The 15,358-nt window shown below is 38.2% G+C and overlaps 4 protein-coding genes across 4 annotated transcripts in view; 3 read left to right on the top strand and 1 right to left on the bottom strand.

The window, feature by feature from the left end:
• LOC144628640 (uncharacterized) overlaps nucleotides 1-15,358 on the top strand; it is a 47,125-nt gene that overhangs the window by 26,454 nt on the left and 5,313 nt on the right. The gene's annotated exons all lie outside the window — the stretch shown is intronic.
• Nucleotides 943-2,774, bottom strand: LOC144628929 (uncharacterized). Its single transcript, XM_078487053.1, has 5 exons — nucleotides 2,723-2,774; nucleotides 2,349-2,435; nucleotides 1,726-1,905; nucleotides 1,356-1,451; nucleotides 943-1,146 (listed from the first exon to the last, which is right to left on the bottom strand). Exons 1-5 carry the CDS (start codon nucleotides 2,723-2,725, stop codon nucleotides 943-945), a joined length of 570 nt encoding a protein of 189 aa, XP_078343179.1. The 5' UTR covers nucleotides 2,726-2,774.
• LOC144628635 (uncharacterized) overlaps nucleotides 8,223-15,358 on the top strand; it is a 33,292-nt gene continuing 26,156 nt past the window's right edge. The window contains exon 1 of the mRNA XM_078486777.1: nucleotides 8,223-8,364. Coding sequence (XP_078342903.1) covers nucleotides 8,362-8,364 — 3 coding nt within the window. The 5' untranslated portion in view covers nucleotides 8,223-8,361. The remainder of the gene's footprint in view (nucleotides 8,365-15,358) is intronic.
• On the top strand, nucleotides 8,515-12,557 carry LOC144628669 (uncharacterized). Its single transcript, XM_078486805.1, has 6 exons — nucleotides 8,515-8,523; nucleotides 8,675-8,758; nucleotides 9,046-9,225; nucleotides 9,531-9,626; nucleotides 10,200-10,398; nucleotides 12,335-12,557. Exons 1-6 carry the CDS (start codon nucleotides 8,515-8,517, stop codon nucleotides 12,451-12,453), a joined length of 687 nt encoding a protein of 228 aa, XP_078342931.1. The 3' UTR covers nucleotides 12,454-12,557.

Below are 15,358 nucleotides of genomic sequence, written 5' to 3'. Positions count from 1 at the left end.
GGTCTGTGATTGTAATAAAACCGAAGATGAAATTCATTTTCTCTTTTATTGTTCCAAATATACAACAATAAGAGATAACTTTTACAAGAAAATACAGCCTATCATCTTAAATGTCAGCCGGCTACCAGTGCCTGACTTGATTTTAGAATTAATGAATTCTTCCGATTATTTTGTGACCATGCAATTGATTAAATTTATATCATCTTGTTTTGATTTACGTAACAAAATACTATCAATGTAATTAATTTTATATGTAATCATTTTGTTTTGTTTTTTTACTATGTTATTATTTTATTATTTTTATTATTATTATTACTTAATGAGTTTACGCTTTTGCAATATTGTAACAAATTTACAGTCATGCAAATAAAGCTTGTTGTTGTTGTTGTTGTTGCTAGCCCTGGCCTGGATCGTTGTCTCGGGCAAGACACTTTGGACTCACAGTTCCTTTTTTTTCTCTACCCAGCTGAAGTATAACCGGTGATTTGTTAGGGTAACGTGAAAAATATGTGACATGCTGCCTGTGGTGGACTAGAATTTTATTCAGGGGGTTTTCTCCTGGTGACTTCATGCAAACTTCAGGACCGAAGACTGGGTCTAGTGACACTCACACCTTTACTGATTCAGGGCAATCGCATTTTCGTACCCGCTCCAGCGGACCTTACTCATCAATAGGAAAACAGATATACATAGGAACGAGCTTCAGTGGTGTGAAATGTGAGATAATGGTGAATAAAAAGGCTAACTGGAATAGGGTCAAATGTCCTTAGTAACAGTTAATTTGGGCTCAATGTGTTAAAACGAAAAGCTTTACATGAATGCGAATTCATTGTCAACATTAATCACTTGATGTAAGTAGATTTGTGTCTTGCGCTGTTTTATAATTCGCTTAACATAGAAAGAAGAGAGAGTTTTGTCTTAATTCATCAATGCCCAAGTGTTTCACTCACGCTTTGCAGATGCTCTGTCCATAGGTTCGTCCATGTCTGTCGGAGCCTTGTCCACCTTGACAACAAGGTAAATGGGTAGCTTGGCACACAACTGCGCCATTTCGTCATTCAGACTGGAACGATCATCAATAGTGCCGGCAACCTCATATTTTTGTTCAGTTCGATTTTTGGGCACCGTAACGCCATCTTTGCTTTCCTAATGGACAAAAAACAACATATATCTCTTAACTACTGTTGTTATTTACCTGCAATGTATAGGATAATACGACTGGAAAACGACGTGATGGGTCAGATATATAAACCTCCAATTCATGACCATAACTATAAAAGTCGATGTGGGCGAATACAATATTTCCGATGCCTTTACTTTACAACGACTGATCATAATCAGTTTTACAGGCTTACCAGAAGTCGCTTAAGGTCAGCCGGTTTTGGGACATTTTCAGTCGATTCACTCAGAAAGCATGACTTGGCCTCTGGCATACGGACCATCATTAAATTCTGCAGAAAATATCAAATACACAATTTGAATGAGTTTACAAATGCTTCTATGCTTAAATAGCATCTCTCACGGGTCATAATATTGAATAAATTTGGGTTCTAGTTGACACAATGAAATAAGTTTCCAAAGAACTTATTTTGCACACCAGTCAAAATGGTTTTAGTAGTAGATCTCACCCTACCCCATATCCCATCCCCTCCCCTCTCCTCCTCATCTCTTCTCGGAAGCGAATTAAATTAAAGTTAATGAATAGTAGTACTATAAGTCACTAACCTTTTTAAAGTCAAACACTATGTCAGCCTCTTGTTTATCAGGAGAAGTCTTTGGTACATGGAAAGTCTCCGTTTCCTTCTTAGTGTCAATTTCAACCTCTTCGTCATAATTCTTCCCGTCTTCAGTCTTCAACTTTAATTTGTATTTTTCCACTGAATCACTAGCAGAATCCTGCAAAGGCTGGAAAAGAAATTTAAAACTTAAATTTCAGCCCTCTAACTTGACTTTGAGGGATAGGAGGGGGCAGCATTTACCCAGTCCTCTTTTTTAAAAAGAAGGAACTTTTGCAATAATTGTTAGACTTGCCTACAAGTCGAGCTCACCCGATCCGAAGCAAACGACTTTGAGAAAATCTAAATAGAAAAATACCTCAGCTCTCTTATTACACAGTGAGGGGATTGGGCACAGTCCTCTTGAAAGGTTAGTAAAAAAAATAAACATTATATTTCCAAAAAGGACCTTTCTCTCAATCGATGTTACACATACAATAAGTCGCTATACAATTTATATTCCCTAGATGACAATGCAATTGCCGATACGAAGACTTGCTTTAATAAGTTGAAGGAAAAACTGAAAAAACTCCTAAAAAAATAAAAAACTTCGGCTGTTATACTTCAGCTAACCTTTTCTTCTTGGCCACATTTGCAGATGGACGATGCAGAAACGGCGAAAGCCAAAAGGGCAAGGCACAAAATGAACAACTTGAAACCCTGGTGAAGAAAATGAGATAAATTAACTTTTTAAATATCGTGAAACTTTTCAGTAAAAACAAAAACTGATGAATAAAATGAATTAAAAAAGGCTACTATCGTCAAAACGGTGAGATTTGTAACGAAAGGACCTGCCTCCTCCATCAAAATTAATGAATAAACTTTGTTTAATCTGAGAGTAAAAAAAAAAAACGGGACACATACAAAGCTTGCACTGCATAGAGCATATGTATGTACTATAAATGGATTTTAAATGTCAAATAAAAATATTGTCAAATAAAACTTACCATCTTTCTTTTGTAAAAGAAAATTGTCAGTTCTTCGCTCTTCTTATAGCAGATGCAAAGGACTTCAAACTTTTTCCAATGAGAATGAATACAGGTTCATATGAGCGAGCCTTTTTAATACCATCTGAAGGCATGACCAATGTTTCCTCATTCTTAACTTGATATCATCAATATAAGATATTTTACACCTGAATTTGACCTGTTGTACCTTGTTTCAGTTCGTTGCTGGGAGTGGCTCTTTGATCTTTCCTGGAAAATCGGGAAGAAGCGCTGAAGCGCCTACCTTATGCCTGAATTTTCTAGGAAAGATCCTAGCGATTCTGCCACCCTTGGTTTAGTACTCCCGTCAGATATAGTCTCACCCTACCCTAGCAAAGACAGTTTCTGAACCAAATGAAAAAAACTTAAAATTGGAGATCTGAACTAAAGAACTATTTACGACGGAAAAGTCTGACTGGTTTTTAAATTTACAAAGACGTGAAAAGATCCTGACAATGAATTCATCATTCGATGCGTTCATTGATATGGCTCTGTCACAAAAGATTTTTCTAGTAGTAGCGTGACATTACAGTAGACTGAGAAAGAAAAACCAAACCTCCAGGTCCAAGTTTTAATTAACGAGGCTTCCGGTTACTAGAAGGAAAATCTGACCTATAATTAAACCATAATGATTCTGAGGCTACAGAGAGGAAAGGGGAAAAATTTGCAATTTCTGTGAATTTGCTTCCTAAGACAGAAGATCTTAATAAACCGTTTCTGTATAACATGACCTCTCACACTATATATGTGAGCGTTACGTCGGTAGATTTTCTCAGAAAAATGTTTCAGCTACTCCGCTTAGTTGGATCGCTTTGATTTTTCCTGGAAAAACCGGAAAGCGGAAGGAAAGATCGATCGATGCGGTTCGGCTAGCAGGGTCTTGTTTCAGCTCCACATATCTGCCATGTATGGCCCCGTTTTAGCACTTCCTTCAGCTACGATACTACTGCGCATGACACAACAACTTTTAGTACAGTTTCTAAACTCCCCCTTCTCCCCACGGTAGACAGATTTAAAACCAGTACCGGGGGCAGAACTGAGAAAATGGATAATGAACCGACAAATTGAACAGTTGGGTAATAACAGAAGTACATGATCATGAACTTCTGGTAATAACGCAAAAAAAAAATCTTGAAAAAGAATAAGAAACTAAAAAGCGTCCCATGAAAAGAATATTAAACAAGCCAAAGAAGTCTCGCAAGACCCGAAGCCTTGAAAAAAATCTTGCTAAAAAGAAATTCCCAAATCCCCATAATGATAATAATACGACCCTTATACTAAATCAAGATCATGTAACGCCATTTCAGTGTGTGCTTTCTTAAGAACGCTTCAGCCGTTTTCACCATCGTTTTCTTCGGTACCACAATTTGCAAAGAGGAGCACTGCCCACTGCACTGCTAATGAAGTCTAGAATCAGAGTATTAAACGCCCGAAAACATTGTAGTTAAAACTGTTTATGGTTGTTCCTGAAACGAATATCCCAGAACTTCCCAGGCCGCGTTTCAAACAGGCCTTTATGACCAGAATCAGATGAAAAAGCTGTTTGTCAATAATGAGGACAATGGCCGGCGTGGAAGGAAAAAGAACCTAGCTAAGTAGTTACGTATCTAAGGCTATAATTGATGGCACACATAAATTTATTTTGGTGAGCAAAACAGCTTAAAATAAATAGAGAATATCCCCACTGTCCTTAACACTTGACCTTACTTCGAGGTGGGGGGGGGGGGGATACTCCCCGAGGACTTTGGTGGGATGCACTGCGCGTTCCTTCGAACTGTTACGCTATAAAAGATTAAAATGTGACCCATCTTACCTAAAATTCGATACCTTACCAAAGAAACTACTCAGTACTGCTTCGGTTTGCTTAAGCATTTGAGAAGGGCTTCGATTTTCCGATGTCAATTAAACCGCACTTCTCAAGAGCGGAATAATAAAAGTAAAACTGATCACCTAATGCTAAACAGACTGCACAGTTATTATTCTATTTCAGATCAAAACCGTAAAAATATCTATACTTTATCTCAGAACCATTTTGTACTAACAGATGTTATACATATACTTGCCATGCGCAGTAGTACCTTAGCTGAAGGAAGTGCTAACACGAGGGCATACATGTGGAGCTAAAACAATACCCGGCTAGCCGCCGAGACATTTCAATCTTTCCTTCCTCTTTCCGGTTTTTCTAGATCAATGCAAGCCTGCTATTGCAGGTAGCTGAAACGCCATTCTGGGAAAATCAACCGGGAAGTATTTCTCATATATAGAGAGGTCAGGTTATACAGAGCTATGAAAGTATTGCTCGTGCAGATCTACTGACCTAAAACGGAAATTATGAAAATTGCGGAATTTTCACCGTCCTGTTTAACTTCTTTTTGTGGCCTCAGAATCATTACGGCTGAAAAAGGTCCCATTTGTAATTCTCCTACCATAGTTTTGATACAACCTTTATTTTGCCTTCCTCTGTAACCAGTGTAATGAAATACCGTAAAATTCAGAAGTAAGCCCCCCCCCCCACACAATTTTTTTTAACATAAATTAGCCCCTAAGATTTCAGACGGAAAAATCTGTCCTTAAATAAGCCGTTCCGAATATGAGGCTTATATTTAGCCATATAGTTCTTAAGGAAAAATCAAACATTTTCCATTATAATGCTTTATTGCAGATCTTGATTTGTATTTTACCATGTTCGAGAATGCTTAGGGACCTAAAATGTTGGTTTGACGAATGTAGGACTTGTTTTGGGTTTCAGACCGTGGAGATGTGTAGTGTGACCATTGCATTCAGATGGTTTATTATTATGTTTAGAAAGTTTTATCATGGGGCAGTGTGGTATTCTTGTATGCACCGAAACAATTGTCAGACACAGTATTAAGATTTCCATATGAAAATACCCCCTCCCGGTCTCCCCCCCGGATATAAGACTTCCCGAAAATAAGCCCACCTGAAAGGGCATTGAGAAAACTTAAGCCCAGTTTTTTTTCCAATTTTACGGTACATCAAAGATTAAGTCACTGCCCGGATCTGCACACGTCTTTGTAATTTTAAAAAACAAGCAAATGATCCTGTAGAAAATATTTCTTTTGTCCAGTTCTCAAATTTTCACTTCTCCCGCTTGGGTTCAGAATCTGTCTAGGGTGGGGTGGGGGGAGTCCATAACTGAATGAAGTGCCAAATCAAGGGCAACAGTAACCATGAACTTTCCCAGAAAAATCGAGATTAAGGAAGGCGACTTTCCAGGATTGATCGAAGCGCTTCTGCAACATTGGACTATCAGTTGTTGTGTCATGCGCAGTAGTACCATAGCTTAAGGAAGTGCTAAAACGAGGTCATATATGTGGAGCTGAAAAAATTATTGTTTCATACCCCTGATAGCTAAGTTACTTCCGTTTTCTTCCTCGTTTAGGGTTTTTTTTGGAAAGATCGAAGCGCCCCTACTATGGCGGCGTAGCTGAAACATTATTCTGGGAAAATCTCACGGAAGTATTACGCATGCAGCGTGTGAGGTCAGGGTATACAGCAGATGAAGAAAACTCGCACAAAACTATGTAGATTCCTTTACTCTTTTTGTTTCTCCTCTTTGTAGCATAAGAAACAAACGGCTTAAAATTTCGATAAACTAGTCCCGGAGGTTTTTTCATCTTTTTGCTACTGAAAAAAAGTTAATTAAAGCTGAACTGAAGATTTACAATCCTTTTGAATCAGTATGTTTTTCTTAGGATTTTACCTAGTCGCTTGCGCGATCTTTCCTTCCTTCCTTCCGGTTTTTCTGAGAAAGCGTCACAGCTGAAATATTATTCTGAGAAAATCTCACGCAAGTCTCACTGATACAGTGTGAGATATCAGGTTATACACCAGATGTGAAATACTAAGAACTTCTGATTTAAAAGGAAATTATTAGAAAATGCGGAATTTTCACCGTCTTATTTGACTTCTCTTTCTGGCATCAGAATCATCACGGCCTAATTAGAACTCATTTTTCTTCCATCCTAGCTTGGATATACCCTAGTCCCAGAATTTTTTTGTTTTCTTTTATTTCCTCTTACTGTCAGGTCACGCTAAAGGGTCTCTAGTTCAGGACGCAAAGTTTTCTAGCTCCTGCTTTGGGTTAGAATCTGTCTACGGTGGGGCGGGTGAGGCCATAACATAAGGAACCGCCTAAACAAGGGCAACATTCACCACCAACATTCCCAGAAAAATCGAGATTAAGGAAGGCGAATTTCCAGGAAAGATCGAAGCGATTCTGCAACATTGCACTGTCAGTTGTTGTGTCATGCGCAGTAGTATTATAGCTGAAGGAAGTGCTAAAACGGAATCATACATGACATATATGTCATATACGTAGAACTGAAACAAAACCCTACTAACGCAGTCACTTGCATCTTTCCTTCCTCTTTCCGGTTTTTCTAGGAAAGATCGAGGCGACCCAACTATAGCAGGGTAGCTGAAACATTTTTCTAGGAAAATCTCCCGAAGTAATGTTCACATAGTGTGAGAGGTCATGTTCTGGAGCAGATATGGAATATTAAGATCTTCTGACTTAGGGAGCAAATTCATAGAAATTGCAGATTTTTCCTGGTCCCATTTAACTCCGCTTTGTAGCCTCAGAATCATAACTGCTTAATTGATTATGTTGGATTTTCCTCCCAGTTACCTGAAGACTCGTTACTAAATTATAACTTGAACCCGGACGTTTGGATTTTCTTTTCTCTACTGTAATGTCACGCCGTTACTAGAAAAATCTATTGTGAGCCACGTTATTAAATACATCAAATGGTAAATTCATTTCCAAGCTCTGCGTATGTCTGTAATTTTGCAAGTCAGCGAAATTTTCCTGTCAAAAATATTTCTGTAGTCCTGAACTCAATTTTTTTCCTCTGTTTGGGTTCAGAATCTGTCTACGGTGCGGTGGGTTAGTAAAAAAGTAGTTTCACTTCAATCTTTCCTAGAAAGATTGGGATAAAAAAAGGCGAGTTTCCAGGAAAGATCGAAGCGACTCTGCAATTTTGGACGATCAGTTGTGTCATGCGTAGTAGTAACCTAGCTTAAGGAAGTGCTTAAACGAGGGCATATATGTAGAGCTGAAACAATACTCTGCTAACGAGCCTCATCTTTTTTTTATTTTTCCGTGCACGACTTTGTAATTTTAAAAGTCAGCCAAATTTTGTTGTCATATTAAGATCTTTAGTCCCGGACTCGAATTTTCAGTTCTCCCGCTTTGGTTTAGATTCCGTCTTAGGTATGCTTTAGTAAGTTTATAACTAAAATAAGTGCGAAAACAAAGGAGCCGAGCCCCTTTATTCTTTCCTAGAAAAATTAGCAAATAAGGAAAGCGTTTCAGCGTTTCTTCCCGATTTTCCAGGAAAGATTGAAGGGACTGCCAGCAATGCACTGAAACAAGGTACATCAGGTCAAATTCAGGTGTAAAATATCATACATCCGTGATATCAAGTTAAGAATGAGGAAACTTTGGGCATGGCTTCAGATGGTATAAAAACGGTTCGGTCATGAGCCTGTATCCATACTCAGTGGAAAAGGTTTTAGTCCTTTACATCTGCTAGAAAAAGAACGAAGAACTGACAATTTTCTTTTACAAAAGAAAGATGGTAAGTGTTATATGAAAATATTTTTATTTGTCATTTAAAATCCATCGTAGGTTCATACACCTTCTATGCAATGAAAACTTTGCAGACTGTTTAACGATTAAATAGAGATTTTAATGGGGCAGACAGGCCAGTTCGATAAATTTCATCTCAATGAGTTATGTTTAAAACGTTTTTCATGTAACATTTTACTTTGTTGACAATTGTACTTGTTTTCATTCATTTTCGTCAGTTTTTTTCCAACTTAAAAAATTACGTGCTGTGATCGGGAGTTTAGTAAACTTTATCAATCTATCTTGATTTTCTTCACCAGGGTTTCAAGTTGTTCATTTTGTCCCTTGCTCTTTTGGCTGTCACCGTTTCTGCCTCGACCATCTGCAAATGCGGCTCAGAACAGGTTAGCTGAAACAAAGGCTTAATTTAACTGTCTTTACTAATCCAATATTGTATTAAGTTTAACAGTAGCACTCACACAACAAAAAATCTCTCCTAGTTCTTATTTCTTGCAAAAGTAAGTGTTCGGATCCAAGTGCAAATCAGCCAAGTTATATACGACTATAACAATTGCATGTCATTGTGACACTAAAAGCGGGAAAGGCTCTTTTCTAACTAACCATTTAAGAGGATAGTGCCTTCAATCTCTAACAGTTTAATCAGAGAGCTAAGATATATTTTTTCCTTCAGCCTTTGCAGGATTCTGCTAGTGATCCAGTGGAAAAATACAACTTAAAGTTGAAGACAGAAGATGGGAAGGATTATGACGAAGAAGTTGAAATTGACACTGAGAAGGAAACCGAGACATTCCATGTACCAAAGACTTCTCCTGATAAACAAGAGGCAGACATAGTGTTTGACTTTAAAAAGGTAAGTGACGCATGTTCCTATAACTTTAAGTTTGCTATTATTGGGGGTGGGGGGGGGGGCATAAGTGGGGAGGGCGGGGGAAGGGAAGGTAGGGAGATGGGAGGGGGGTTGTATAAGGATCTGATTTGGAGCTAACAGTTAATTAGCACATGTATCAATACCATTTTGAGTGCAATGAGGTCTTCAAAATCATTTCATTATGTCAACTAGAACCCAAATTGATTCAACATCATGACCTTATGAAATTTTACTTTAGTGCAGAAACGTTTGTAAACTCATTCAAACAATGTATTTGAACTCTGCAGAATCGTATGATGGTCCGTATGCCAGAGGCCAAGAAGTGCTTTCTGAGTGAATCGACTGAAAATGTTCCAAAGCCGGCCGACTTAAAGCGACTTCTGGTAAGTTAATATTCTCCTTATTGATTAAGATCAGCTGTTGGCAGCTAGACATTCGAAATAAGTTGTTGACTTTGAAAATAAAACAATTGTGCATTCCCCGTCCCCGACGTAAATCTACTTGCTATAAATCGATAAGTTTTTGGAACACTTTGGGCACGCAAACAAGGGAACTTTCCAGCACTAACTGTTTTAAAACCAAACTAAAAAATCTAATTCGAAAGTAGTTTAGATTTTTTAATTGAATGTTTATACATTCAAGTAAATTCTTTTAGGATCATTGTAAATAGTTGTAATTTTAACTTTTTAAATACTAAATTGTATCGTAAATTGTTATTTTTATAGCGTTTTTGTATTTTTAACATAAATTTTTATTTTTTATTTTTTTACTTGTAACACGACCACATCAGTTCTGCTGTATGTTTTTATCGTGTCGGTATAAATAAATGCTACGTACCTTAATTACCTTAATCGATGGTCTGACCAATCAACCCGTTTTTTGTATTTCTTTGGACATTTCAGGTAAATAACTACAGTACTTAAAAGTTACACCTTTTTTAATCATTTGCCCACCAGGAAAACGAAGATGGTGTTACCACGTTGGCCAAACATCGAGCTGAACTGAAATTTGCGGTCGAGGGAACTATTGATGACCGTTCCAGTTTGAATGACGAAATGGCGCAGCTGTGTGCAAAGCTACCCATTTACCTTGTTGTCAAGGTAGATAGAGCTCCGACAGACATGGATGAACCTATGGACAGAGCACCTGTACAACGTAAGTGAAACACTTGGGATATTGAATAAAACAACGTTTCATTCTCGTCCCCATAGCACTTTTTAGTGTAGTGTTTGAACTACACTAATGCAGTAGATTGTTTGGGAGGTGAAAAGTGCTAAGGGGATAACGCTAGCTGTAAACAATTCCAAGCATGCCATTCATTTCAAAAGATCGGCTTTCAAATAGCCTGCGTTGTTGCAGCCAGACGTGTCACCAAATCCTTACTGCCAGGCTACTTTCAAGAGATCGTGTATGATTATATGCAAGATTTAAATCCTCGCGTTTCCAGGTATGAATTGCAAGAATTACTTGTCTTTTGCCGAAAAACTGAGAAAAAAAACTGAGAAACAGCAAATACATGTCAAAAAGCAAGTTTCTTTGATTTGTCAAACATGCATGAAAGCGAATGTTTCCAAATTTATATTTAAGCGACATGACCTTTTCCCAACATCAACAATCCGTCACGCAAATTGAACATTTCTCAAGTATTTCCTTCCATGAATGAAACTTTTGTTTGAGAGCGGAATATTTTCTCAGAAGAAAGTTTTCAGACCGTCGGACATTATAACAAGTGTGCCGTGTGAAATCTTCGTAGTGCAAAAACCAATACTTTCACTGCTGATTCCATCTGTTAAAAAAAAAGAATTTACCGCAGTTTTCTGTTTTTTAACGTGGGAACTGTGGCTTCATTGTGAACTAAGGAACGGTTATATAGGTTTGGCTTCGTCAGTTGGAAGAGCTAAATCAAGCTTGAGGGCCGAAAATTTCGAAGTCCACTTTGACTGGTTTGTCAACTATTGTTATTCAACTGAAGAGAAATAGTTATTGATTTATTGTATTGCCCATCTTTTCGATTTTAATTGTGATTTTCTTGTCCGTGACATTGTTTTGCTTTTGGATTTTCGGACGGTCTGTAGTCAACATAAGTTTGTAAGCGGAGGAGGGAAATAAGCGAAAATTTCGCATATTGTGATTATAACGAAAATTAAACTGACATCACTACATTTCGAAATAAAACACGATGTAAATTTTATTGTCATCAACAGTAAGTAAATTCAACTTATCGTCGTGTCCAAGGGAGGACAATGTTGTGTTTCATTTTTTTATGGTCTAAACGGTATTTACGGTAACCTCTTCGGCTTGATAGAGGTGTCAATCTTAGTTGCTACATGTATTTCAAACACTACACTCTCCGATTGGAGCACTCGTTGTTTCTCTTAGCCGGCAGGGCCTTGGCACGAGGAAACGAAGAAACTAAGGGCCCTTCGTTTCCTCGTGCCAAGGCCCCGCCGGCTAAGAGAAACGAAAAGGGCTATGGGGACGAGAAAAAACAATATTTATGATTACAAACACTCTCTTCTTCGTATGTATTATTATCTTCGTAAGAATGGTAAGACACAGCTTTAAGCATTGATTCTGACATTGACAAATAATTCGGATAAATGCTGAACTTTTCATCTGAATACACTGAACCCACATTTGGTGATGAGACATAGCCCTGTTTTTCACCATGGCCACCTTAACTCGTTCTAGCTGTATATAATATCTCTGTTTTCTTAGATGATTAAGAGGCCGATTGTCCTGTTTTACATGTAGGTTCAAGGATAAAGCCTGTCTTCAGTTTCTGTACATGAAGCGAATAGGACGTTTGCTAATTCCTCTGGAAGAAATTCTTAAGTCCACGGCAGACAGTATCAAAGCGTAATTGCATGTTTCCCACCAATTTATGCTTTAGCTTGGTGCATGAAGTTTCGGAGTCTTTTCTTAAAAGAACGATCTAGGCCAGGGCTGGAAGTCGACCCAGTACTATTGGTCCACTGCGCCTCTCAAAAAAGCATTCCAATTTTATAATTAAGCATTTTATTAAGCTAAGCTTGTTTGGATAAGCACTGTATAAATTTTATTGTATTGTATTTTTATTGTATTTTTCTAGGTATCAAACGCCATGGTTCTTGTCGCCAGGTTTGTCTCTATAAGAGAAGGCGGTCTTGCTTTCTGTTTTTCTGCTCAAGCTATTATAAAAGGGTGTGCTATACGTCTTGCAGTGTGTAAAAGCAGATCGCTTTTCTTACCGAGTGGCACTTGAAGGACTAAATAGACAACATTATGATCCAAACGGATTTTTCCGTTTTAATAGTTGCTTTGAAGTTAAACGTAAATCGAGATTAAATATATTAAAAAGTCGTACCTTCAGCTGAGCTTGTGATTATAGGGGAATAGCATTTATTTGCTTTTATTACATGATCATCATTTAAATGTAAACTATAAATTAAGCAAAGTTAATAAAGCGATGTGCCACAAATATGACTTGTCTCTTTTGTTTATTATTATATGAAGTTACAAAGATATTTTCACGAAGTCCACTGCGTACAGAACGGTTAAGCTCACTCAATTACTAAAGTGGCTGATTTTGTAGAGATGCCCGGGGGACCCGGGCCCCCACCTTATTTTTAGATCAAAGAGAAGCCCGTAGGGCCGAGAAAAATATTTTTTAAAGCCCCCCTCTTTATTTCAGAGTCTGTGGATGATTGGGCCCCCCACTTACCTGAAGGTGTGGATCCACCACTGGTGAGAAACTGAAACCTTAAGTTTTTTGAGTTCTTTCAGGAGGCATAATACAGTTTGAAATGATTAATGCCGTTTCAGAAAATTCATTTTTAAAATGTCAAAAGCGACGTATTTGAGGAAATAAGTTCCTAAATTTTCTGTTGAAATCCCAAAAGGTAGCAACTCTCCTTTAAGTACGTAACACTCTTAAAGAAACAGCAAGTTCCGCAACCTCATAGCAATTTTCGCGCGTTCACTTCCGGGGCGCGCGCTTGTAATCCTATTTCCGGTCCGCTGTGTCTCACTTCTATATAAACTGCAAACCGAGGAACTCTAAAGATGGGGCTCCCTTTGCTGAAAAATTAACTTGTGGAATTGCAAAGTTATATCTTTTCTTGCCTGAAAAACCATTTCATTTTCATTTCTAAATATACAACAAACCCAAAGATTTTTAAACGAAAATGTCCATCCGAAATACCACCCCTCCCCCACCATATACAAGATCTCCCGAAAACTGCAGCCCATGAGAAAACATCAGCCAAGCGCCTATTTCGAATTTTACTGTACGTCAAAGGTAAGCTCATAGCCAGGATCTGTGCATGTCTTTGTAATTTTAAAAGCCAGCCAAATTTTCCCGTCATAAATATTCTTTAGTCCAGGTCTCAAATTTTCATTTCTCCCGCTTGGGTTAAGAATCTGTCTACGATGGGGTGGGTGAGTCCATAACTGACAAAAGCGCCAAAACAAGGGCAACAGGGTCACTTTCTAGAAAAACTCAGGATTAAAAAAGGCAGGAAAGATCGAATGTTGGTTAACGACTGTAGGACTTGCCTTGGGTTTCTTTTCGTTATATTTAGAAAGTTTTACAATGTCGTATTCTTGCACGCACCAAAACAATTTCAGACACAGTATTGGTCTAAATACTGTAGACTACTGATTTCTCGAGCCTCCGAGGAAAAAGCGTGAATCGAGAAATCGGGGATACAACTACATTGAAGTACTATCCAAGGGGACTGAAAATTGTTTCGAGAAATCGAGAGTTTCGAGAAACCAAGGGTTTGGGATATATTTTACTGTATATGACAAACTCAAATATTTTTTTATAAAAGGTAAATCTCCATACGAAAATATGAAATCCCCCCCCCCCCCCGCTCCTCCCCCGTACATAAGCCCTTCCCGAAAACAACCCACTTGAAAGGGACGTTGAATAAATATAAGCCCAGGGTTGATTTTCGAATTTTACGATACTTCAAAGATTAAGTCACTGCCCGGATCTGTGCACGTCCTTAATATAAAAAAAAACAACCAAAGTACAGTAGATACTTATTTAGCCCAGGTCTCAGATTTTTACTTCTCTCCCTTGAGTTTAGAATCTGTCTACGGTGGGGTGGTGGGTGAGTCCATAACTGAAGTTAGTGCCAAAACAAGGGCAAGATCTTTCCCAGAAAAATCGAGATTCAAGAGGCGAATTTCCCGGAAAGATCGAAGTGATTCTGCATTATTGGTTTTTACTAGCGACGCAAGCACAAGCGCAAGCACAAGCGCAAGCACAAGCGCAATCACGCAAAGGGACAAAATTTGACCCTTGTGCTTGCTGCAAGCACAAGCACAAGTATCAAAAAGCAATGCGCTTGTGCTTTTGCTTACGTCGAAGCCATTTTTAGGATGAAATAAGAGCTGTTATCCTTTTGCGCTTGTGCTTGCGTCGCTAGTGAAAACCAGGCTTAACGGTTGCTACGCCATGCGCATTAGTACCACGGAATTGCTAAAACGAGGGGATATATTATGTAAAACTAAAACAATACCCTGCTAGTCCTGCTAGCCAAGTCGCTTCGTCCAAGGAAGATCGAAGCGAGCCTACTTTAGCAGGGTAGCTGAAACTATTCTGGGAAAGTCTCATGGAAGTATTGCTCAAGCAGTGTGAGAGGACAGGTTACACAACAGACATGGAATGCTAAGATCTACTGATTCGCAACAAAATATGCAGAATTTTTCCCGTTCTATATTTTTGCTCTTTGTAGCATCAGAAACACTACGGCTTAAAACCTCGATAAACTAGTCTAGGACTATTTTTTTTTCTACTGAAAAAATATCAAATAAAGCTGAACTGAAGATTTTGTACCAGTTTGCTTTTGTTAGGATTTATATTTTGCGGGGTGGGGGAGGGGAGGGGGGGGGGGGGGAAATTTTGTTACCGGCAATGTATAGCTGGAAGAATGGTTAATTGATCTATGATAACAAAATATTTTCAAGATACCAACAGTTTCATGAAAAAATGTTCATCCTGGAAACGCAAACAGGTTGTGAATTCTTTTCTTAAGATCGCCAGAAATAACTTTTATTATGGCGACAAAGACGTAACTGAATTCGTTTAATATTCATGTGTTTAATCACGTACGTCGAGAGAAGG

This window comes from Oculina patagonica, chromosome 10 (genome assembly GCF_052425735.1).
Source record: "Oculina patagonica isolate OP01 chromosome 10, crgOcupat, whole genome shotgun sequence".
In the NCBI taxonomy this organism is placed as follows: domain Eukaryota; kingdom Metazoa; phylum Cnidaria; class Anthozoa; order Scleractinia; family Oculinidae; genus Oculina; species Oculina patagonica.
Note: the sequence above shows the minus strand (reverse complement) of the source record. Positions and strands in the feature narration are given on the sequence as shown.